The sequence below is a fragment of the Zingiber officinale genome, chromosome 1A (assembly GCF_018446385.1).
Source record: "Zingiber officinale cultivar Zhangliang chromosome 1A, Zo_v1.1, whole genome shotgun sequence".
NCBI classification, from domain to species: domain Eukaryota; kingdom Viridiplantae; phylum Streptophyta; class Magnoliopsida; order Zingiberales; family Zingiberaceae; genus Zingiber; species Zingiber officinale.
Window position 1 is genome coordinate 193,224,607 of NC_055987.1, and position 9,897 is coordinate 193,234,503.

Below are 9,897 nucleotides of genomic sequence, written 5' to 3' on the forward strand. Positions count from 1 at the left end.
TTGGGTTTTAAAAAATGTTGTTAAAATCAGTGTTTATTATAAAAAAAAAGGATCTTATATACACCGGTTAAAAAATCGATATATATGAGCGAAAATATGCACTCATGGATATCATTTTTTTGAAAAAAAAAAGGGTTTAAAATACTCAAAGACACTGAAAATTACTTAAAACTGCTGTTATTCAACCAGTGTCTAAGCGTTTTTCTTGTAGTGTCTTGAAGTTGTTCATGTGGCATCAAGTTTAAGTCAAGATTTTCGCTATGCATTCAAACGACGAGCACAAGATCAAGACGAAGTGATCAAAGCTATTCACCCCCCTTCTAACTTGCATAGGTCATAACATCTAGAACTTGAGGATTCTCGTGAACATTTTATTCATTCTCTTAATAAAAGTTATACTTTTAAAATTTTCAAACTATTATTAATATTTTGTGTTTCAAACACATTAATTTTTAATTCATATTGGACATCATGCACACACGTTGCGTGTATAATCTAATGCCTGAATGCGTGTGAATTATATAAAATGAATATTTACTATCAAGTAATTAAATAGCATTATTCAATGATTGTATAATTTATTCTATGAAAATCTTAATCCAAAAATAATATAGAAATTAGATTATTAATCATACCTTAAGTTATGTAATGAGAATGTCTTATATTACCTGAAGAACTGATAAGATAATCGATGAGATACAGAAATAGATAGTTGCAGCTATGATTTTTTTCGAAGAATTGTGAGATACAGATGGATTGATGCGGTTGTATCGATATGCAGAAAAGGCTAAACAGATGGATTAATATGTTGTGATATAAAAAAGATAAGAAGTAGAAAGTGTTGGAACCCTAAGGTTGTTTTGATGTGATTAAACAAGTTAAGTTAGGTCCTGTTGGTTTTTGATCCATGTGTCTAAGTGTGCAGGAGCTTAGTAGCACAGGAAGTCGAGCGAAAGATGCGGCTAATGAGAAGGACGACACGGGAGAGAGCCGATGGGCTCGGTGTGTCTGAGGGACGAGGTGTCGCGGAAGAGTACATCAGCAGACGAGAAGAATGTATGCGACGTTCGAGGGACGAGAAGCTGGAGCAGAAGTTTGCTCGACGAGAAGGTCAAAATTGGGTTCGGGTGAGCCTTATTTCGGTTGGTTGAAATCACCCAAGCGAGTAGAGCCGGAGCGGAAGACCCGGACTGAAAAAAGTCAACGGGGTTGACTTTGAGGGTCCGGGAGCCTAGACCCATTCCAGGCTCCCGAAACCCAAACTTTATCACCATCGATGTGGGCGTTGACCGTTACGTCGAGGATAGATTTTATCCCACTCCAGGTGCCTGGAACGCTTCCAGACGCCCCGACCAAGGCTATAAATACAGTCTTGGTTCAGAAGCTTCAATCATTAACAAGTATTCTTGCAACAACACTTGTACACGCTCTAGTTTTCATTTAGGTTCTAATTTTTTGTGCTTACACTGCTGTAAAGAGGCTCCTCCACCTGAAAGAGAGTTAGTGCATTTCACTTCTTTGGATTAACAACCTCCCCGGTTGTAACCAAGTAAATTCAAATTCAGGTGTCGCTTTCATTTTAGTTCATTTTCTATTCTATCTTTATGCAAGTATTCTTTTAAGTTCGAGAAGGGTTTGTCTTTATTTTTGCAGGACTATTCAACCTCCCTTCTAGCCAGACAATCAGGGTTCGACAAGTGGTATTAGAGCCAGGATGCTTTAGGAGGACTAACCGTGGAACGAAGCACACGAAATGGCCGAACCAAGCATCTTCCTACCAAAGTTTGAGGGCGAATTCGCCAGCTGGAAGAAGAGAATGAAGGTATTTTTTAAAACAGACTTCGATTTATTATTAATAATAGAATTCGGTTTTGAAGCACCTAAAGGCAAGCAAAAATATCAATGGATGAAGAAGGAACAAGCTGACTTTGTGGCAAATGACAAAGCAGAATTTCATCTGCTAAGCGTACTCCCACCACAAGAAGTCAACCGGATCGGAGCTTATGGGTCCGCCAAGGAGCTCTGGGAAAAATTCTTGAAACTTCACAAAGGAACCTCGGAGGCAAAACTTGCGAGACAGGACTTACTTTGTAACCATATCAGCAACCTCCGATTTGAAGAAAGTGAAACGATTACACACCTTCACTCAAGGATTAAGGAGCTCATCACCGGACTTTCGAATCTCGGAGAAACGGTAAGTAACCGAGATTCGCTAAGGTGCGCTCTTAATGCATTCCCTAGGAATATAAAATGAGCATCACTAGTAGATGCCTTCTATATCTTTAAGGATCTAGAAATTGTTAGCTTAGAAGAATTATTTTCGACTTTTGAAGTCCATGATTCAAGATGTGCAGATACGAAGAAGGAGCCAACACACAACATTGTGTTTAAGACAAAGATGGATGAACAAGACTCGGAATCCTCCCTTGAGGACGAAGAAACGACAATGATGGTAAGGCGATTTAAGAAATTGTTTAAATCAAGAAAAGCTAACTATCCGCAGGGTAGAAAAAAAGGATAATCAGATGCTACCACTGTAATGAAGAAGGGCATGTTAAGGACAACTGCTCTAAGCTAAGGAACATGGATAAGGACAAAGGAAAGAAGTCTGTCCAAATAAACAAGTACAAGACTTTAAAGGCAACGTGGGACGAAATGTCGTCCGAATCGGAAGTTGAGGCATTCTCCGAGCTTGCGTTGATGGCAAGTCATCTAGATGAATACGAAGAAAGCTCTTCCGAAATGAGCATTGAGAGCATTGATAAAGGGAGAGCAACATTAGAAGAAAGCAGCAGTTCAGGGGGAGCAACATCGGAAGAAAGCAGCAGTTTAGGGGGAGCCACAAACAACGAGATCGACAAGGTAAGTCAGGTATGATCTCTCTCACCTGACAAGTTGTTTAAGTTTGTAAAATTATTAACCAAAAATTGTTCCAAACTTGAAAAAGAAATTAAAAAAATAAAAATTAATTTTAGCAAAATCTTTCCATTAGAAGAGTTTGACAAAATAAAATTAGAAAATGATATTTTGCAAAAAGAAATAAGAAACTTGAAAAATCATGCATGCTCATATAATACAAGTTTTAGAAAGTTCAATAACCTAAATTGGTATTTTAGATACCACAAATGACAAATTAAAAACATTTCAAAGAAATATATCCCTAAGAAATACCTAATCAATCCAGTTGGCTGGAACCTATATAGGGTTCCCAAGTCTTGTCTAACTTAAAATTTGTTTAGATTTAGAGCTTTCAGCGAGAAAATTAAACGTTTAATTTCCTTATGCGGCTTTATATAGAAGTGATTGATAATCCAATAACCAAGAATGCCTAGTGTCTCGTCATAGTCTGGAAGCTAAATATTGAAATAAAATGTTTAATTGACTAACTAGTAAAACATTAAAATTAAAATTAGATAATTTTTTGAATAGTTATTCAATTATTTTGAAAAATTCTAATTTTTTTTTCAAATATGTTTAACTTCTTAGAAAATCTTTTTTTAGAATTTTTTTTAAGTTAGAAATTGTTTTAAATTCATTTTTTAAATGTATTTTACTTAGAATTTTTTTTACTTTAGCAAAATTTCTACAAAAATTAATTCTTGAAAATTTTCTTTAAACTGAGGAAATTTTTTTTATTTAGAAAATGTTTCTAAAATTATTGCATTGGTAGTGTTATCAAAATTATTATTAATATTTTTAAATTCAGAGTTTACTTTGATATTTTTTTTACTTGAAAGTTTTTTTAATCAAAATAATTTTTTTTAATTATTTTCAAAATTTTTAAAAATTGACAAGTTTTTTCAAAATTATTTATTGAAATTACCCTTAGATTTTTTTTTATACCCCATTTTTTATGTGATCAAAGGGGGAGAAGAAAAAGATTAAGTCTAGGGGAAGGTAACTTAAAATTAAATTTCTTATTTTTTTATGCTTTATTACAAAATTTATTTTGGGTTTAACTTTATTTGTTTATCCTATCTTAACTTGGGTTGCTCACATCAAAAGGGGGGAGATTGTTGGAACCCCAAGGTTGTTTTGATGTGATCAAATAAGTTAAATTAGGTCCTGTTGATTTTTGATCCCTGTGTCTAAGTGTGCAAGAGCTTAGGAGCACAGGAAGTCGAGCGGAAGATGCGGCTAGTGAGAAGAACGGCACAGGAGAGAGCCGACAGGCTCGGTGCGTCTGAGGGACGAGGTGCCGCGGAAGAGTACACCGTCGAGCGAGAAGAACGTACGCGACGTTTGAGGGACGAGAAGCCGAAACGGAAGTTTGCTCGAGGAAAAGGCCGAAATTGGGTTCGGGTGAGCCTTATTTTGATTGGCTGAAATCACCCAAGTAAGCGGAGTCGAGTGGAAGACTCGGACCGAGGCGAGCAGCACCGGAGCAGAGGGGCCGGACCGAAAAAGTCAACAGGGTTGACTTTGAGGGTCCGGACGCCCGGAACCCTAACTTTATCACCATCGATGTGGACGTTAACTGTTGCATCGGAGATATATTTCTATGCCACTCCAGGTGCCTGGAACGCTTCCAGGCGCCCCGATCAAGGCTATAAATACAGCTTTGGTCCAGAAGCTTTAATCATCAATAAATATTCTTGTAACAACACTTGTACACTCTCTAGTTTTCATTTAGGTTCTAATTTTTTGTGCTTACACTACTGTAAAGAGGCTTCTCCACTTGAAAGAGAGTTAGTGCATTTCATTTCCTTGGATTAACAATCTCTCCGGTTGTAACCAAATAAATTCAGGTGTCTCTTTCTTTTTAGTTCATTTTCTATTCTATCTTTATACAAGTGTTCTTTTAAGTCCGAAAAGGGTTTGTCTTTATTTTTTAGGGCTATTCAACCTCCCTTCTAACCGGCCAACCGGGGGCCGACAAAAAGTTATAGCAAAAATTGGAGAGAGAGAGATGGGATTAAAGAACAATGAAGAACCAATGAGGATTGAGGTGATGAGAAGAAGCGATGTAGATAGTAGAAATTAGGTTATACATATATGATTTGTGACGGATAAAAAGTTAAAATTATTAATAAGCCTGAAATTTTTTTCCATCTCAAAATAAAAAAATGATATTAATGTAATTCACTAAATAAATTGACAGTTAGTTACTGAAGTTCCAGATTTTTAATTAAATAGTAAAATTTTAAACTATAATCTTTATAAATGTCATATGAATTATTTTTAATTTTTTATACGATATTGATAGGATCAAAAGAAAAGTAGATGAATTTTAATTGGAGTTTCGTGCACTGGAAGGATTTTTGTTTGGGAAGGACAATCTTTATAATTAAAATTGTTATCTATTTTAATTTGTTGTTTGCTAATAAAATATATATTTCATAGGATCGATGCACTAGCGGAGGTAAATTAGCGCTCGTGACTTTTCATGTTTTTAGGAAAACACTTGATTAGAATAAATGCAGCGGAATTAAAGAGATGGAAATTAAAGCAATGCTAATAAGGTCAAGTTTTACTTGGTTCGGACATGTGACAATTCCTACTCCGAAGTCCGCACACGAGAGTGCTTTCGTTACGCAATCACTAATCAATTGAATCATTACAAAAGTAATTACAATTTAAGTACAAGTAACTTTGAAAATTAAATGATACCGACGACCTTGAAGAAGAAATCTTGAGCGTAATTGTCGTCGGAACAGTGTTCGGGCATCGTAATATCGTCTATCGAGTAGAGCGCAAGAGAGAAACCTGTTCAGATTGATGTCTTGAAACTGTTGGTCGAAGTCTCCTTTTATATCCCTATTCAGGTGCTTGGAATGTACTGACATGGCATGCTCTCGTCGAAACTTCATTCGAGAAGTTTATTCATCTCTAGGCATCCAGACAACTTCTTGACACTTGGACTACTGATGTGGGTCAACTAGTTTAAACATGCCAATGTAGAAAGAAGATAAATTGTTGCCGATCTGGATGCCTGGATTTATTTTGACGCCAGGACCGTCCATGTGCCTTGGCAGCCACCCGGGTAAAATAAAACTTGTTCAGTAAGTGCCTGTTTCACTGTATATAAAATAAAATAACAAGGTGAAGCATAACATTAGTGGGAAAAAGATCCCTGTAAAAGGCAAACTCTTTATAAATATTTGAACCCCGTGCTTTGCATTTGTTGACTGAGTGCCCTCGTGACACGCAGAACGCCCCGCGTGTCCTCAGTCGCCCAAGCTGAGCCTCTACGATGGACGTCCAACGTATCACTCTTCTATATGAGGTGTAGTGATCGCCCCATATAAAAAAGGAAGAGGGTACTTAAAAAAACTAAAGAAAAAAGTTGGAGTTTATCTTCATTCTTGTTGTCTCTTGAACTATAATATATTGATGGAATTTTCTGAGAATAAGAGAATGCTCAAGTACACCCCCGTTCTCTCGAGATCCGTCACTAATGAGGTGTGATCCATATCTCAATCCATGAACAATTTGTCTTTCTATTAGTAAGTTAATTAATTGGGATAATAGGCATTTAAGCTACCTTAATTACCTAGCTAGCTGCGATTGACCTTCGAGACCGTGTTTAACTTGAGAAACGTCGATCAAGAGCATGCATAACCTACCACCTCCAAAGAGCTGCCTTTTCACTCGTCAAAAACAGGAGAACGAAAAATACAATTTGTCATCAAATAATGCAACATATAACTGATCAATTTGACTTTTGTGTGAAAAGGCCGGAAACGTGAATTAGAACGCAACTAATTGTGATGATGAGATTTTAGAAAAATACAATATGGACAAAACATATGGATGTCATATCATTTCGTGGGCTTATAAAACAATTAACTGTCTTAGGAAATAAATATATTCAAGTCCAACTCTTTTAGGGCAAATTTGACTCGTCGAGTCTTCATGTGCGTCCACCATTGACCAATTAGTTGTGACGATCGAAGTCAAGAAAGAAATAGAAATTAAATCCAATTCGTAATTAAATTTGTCTAAAATTTCAAGCCAGAATTCATATCAAAATTCATGCAAATTACGGCACGAAATACAAGCTAAGCCACTTATTTATTACACGCATATCAAAAATTAATATATAATGGCATGCAGTGTATATGGAATTCGAAGAACGTAAACTATATATAAGCGACTATGGCAGAGGAATGGCGAGATCGGCAAGCACAACAAGAGGTGTCTTCCTGGGTGCGCTCGTCCCCGAAATCTCCATCATGTCCAAGTCCTCCGTCTTCATGCCATGGGGAAGCTTCCAGTCGAAGTGCAAGAGGAGGTGAGCCAGCCCAACTTCCACTGCCGATAGCCCAAAGGTCATGCCGGGGCAGATCCTTCGCCCTGCACCAAATGGCATGAACTCGAAGTTGAAGCCCCTGAAGTCGACTGAGCCGTTCTCAAATCTCTCCGGCTTGAAGCTTTCGGCGTCGGCGCCCCAGTAGGCTTCTTCTCTGCCCAACGCGAACACATTGATCAGGACTCGGGCTCCGGCCGGCACTCGATACCCCATGACCTCGCAGGTGTTTGTGCATACTCTGGGGAGCCCCAGAGGGCCCGGAGGGTGGAGCCTCAGCGTCTCCTTGATGACCAATTTGAGGTAGCTGAACTTGGAGATGTCGCTCTCTTCCAGCTTATTCTTCCCTCGCATGGCCTCCCTTATCTCTCGCTGGGCCTTCTCCATTGTCTCAGGGTTCTTCACCAGCTCTGACATAGCCCATTCGATCGTCGTCGATGATGTCTCTGTTCCTCCGATAAATAATTCCTAAAGGAATTGAACAATATATTAACGGCATGATCATGATCATCAGCTAGCTAGCTATATATTAGTAAATTTAATTAATCTTCAGTTTAGTTTAGATAAGAAATTAATTATATAGATACGTATATATGTACGAACCAGGACAACGGCCTTGATGCTGTCGGCTGTGATGGGAAATTCTAGGCCTCCTTCATCTTTAAGTTTGAGAAGTACATCGAGGAGCGAATCCTCCTCCGTCTCCGCTGCCGCGGGTGCATCGGCTCGTGCAGTCTTACGCTGTCCCATGATTTCATCGAACACTTTGTCTAACTTTCCACGAACACGCTCTAACTTGGACTTCAATCCAGTGAGAGTGTCCAAGAATTTGAGGGAGGGGTACATGTCAGCCACCGCGAAGCTGGTGACGAGGCCCACCGCCTCCTTCACCAGCTGCAAGAACTCGGCCTGTTGTTTGCACCTTTCTCCGAACGCCGTTTTGACCACCATCGAATTGGACATGGACATCAACATCTCGCCGAGATCGAGAGGCGTTTGGGCCGACGCCTTGCCTGCGATCTCCGCCGTCAGCTTACCGACCACATCCTCACGGATGGCGGAGAAGGACTTGACGCGCCGGGAGTTGAGCAGCTCCATGGCGTAGATCTTCCTCATCTGCTTCCAATATCCACCGTAGGCGGCCATGGCGACGCTGAGCCCGTCGTAGGCCAATATGTTGGCGAAGGTCAAGTCGGTGGGCCGGCTGGCAAAGTTGAGGTCGTGACGCTTGATGATCTCCTCCACGGCCTCCACGGACGAAGCGGCGACCAAGTCGACCTGGCCGAGGCGGAGCAGTATGAGCGGGCCGTGAGTTCGAGCGAGGCTGCGCAGAGTACGGTGAGGGTTGGCGCCGGCGAGTTGGTGGATGTTTCCGATGAGGGGAAGTTTGGGAGGGCCGGGTGGCAGAGGAGCTAGTACTTGTCCATGTGACTTGTGAGCTCCACTCCTTCCTCTCCTGAGCAGTAGTAACACTACCGCCATGGAGAAGCCGAGGAAGAGGGTGATGAAGAAAGGGGAGAAGAGGAAATTAGCTTCCATGGCCAAATGCGAGTGCAGTAGCTAGCTAGCTACCTCCTTAATGATCGAATCGATCGGATTCGGATGCATCAAGCTCTCTTCGTCCCATGCATTTATAGGACTACAAACATTTTGAATTATTTGTGATCCTAATTAAACCGATGGTTTTCCAACATTTTGAATTATTTGTGATCCTAATTAAAGCGATGGTCTAGGATTCTATCTCGCTACAGAAGGATAATTAGTTAAATTAACAAAATAACTAACAAATCAATTAATATAATTATTTTCTGGACTCTCAAATCAAATCAGTTAATTTATTGTTTAAGCCCATGATGCTAATATAAATTGACCATAAATAGATTGATTATTAAAAACTAAGGGGGGTTTGGTTGATAGATTTAAGAATGAAAGAATGTAATGATAATAAAAGAGAGTGTTTGGATTGTGTATTTGAAAATAATAATTTAGGAATTGTTCCTGTCGGGAAGCTGAGAAGACGAATCTGTCGGAATGATGTGTCCAGAATGTTGACCGCATTATCATGACCCGGATGGTGAGCTGTCTCTTGTGTTGACCAAGTCGCCCGGAATCCTCTGGTCAACAACACTTGTAGCCATCGACCGGGTCGCCCCGATCTCTAGTTTCCCGATGCTCAAGGTGGATCCCAATAATGCATAAGCAATCGAATAAATGAATAGTAGAATAATGACGTAAATGAGATATGATTACAGGGACGTACTCTGGCCCCGGGCGGGCGCCCTCGAATGGATGGGTGAACTGATCGCGGTGCTGAACGGATTGTCGTGGCCCTGATGAGTAGATAAAGGTCCACCAGGTGAGTAGCTGGCTCTGGAAGCTCGAGCTCGAACGCGATATAGATCTGCAAGACGACGCGCGATCCAACTGAGCACTCGGACGGCGGCCGAAATACAACGGTGGCATAAAGGTCGGACACTCTATTGGCTCACAGGTCGAAATACCATAGCGGCTCGAAGGTCGGGCACCATATCGGCTCGCAGGCCGGAATAGACAAATAGTACGATACCTGAGTACTCGAACGACAGCTGCCCGGTGGGCGACGGAGGAGGCTATCCGGAGGCGTCGGCAACAACACTCGCAGCCACTGT

General features: G+C 40.2%; 1 protein-coding gene across 1 annotated transcript; it reads right to left on the reverse strand.

The window, feature by feature from the left end:
* Positions 1-6,928: 6,928 nt before the first annotated feature.
* Positions 6,929-9,074, reverse strand: LOC122038978 (alpha-humulene 10-hydroxylase-like). The gene is made up of 2 exons (XM_042598970.1): positions 7,853-9,074; positions 6,929-7,717 (listed from the first exon to the last, which is right to left on the reverse strand). Exons 1-2 carry the CDS (start codon positions 8,786-8,788, stop codon positions 7,097-7,099), a joined length of 1,557 nt encoding a protein of 518 aa, XP_042454904.1. The 5' UTR covers positions 8,789-9,074; the 3' UTR covers positions 6,929-7,096.
* Between the last annotated feature and the right edge of the window lie 823 nt (positions 9,075-9,897).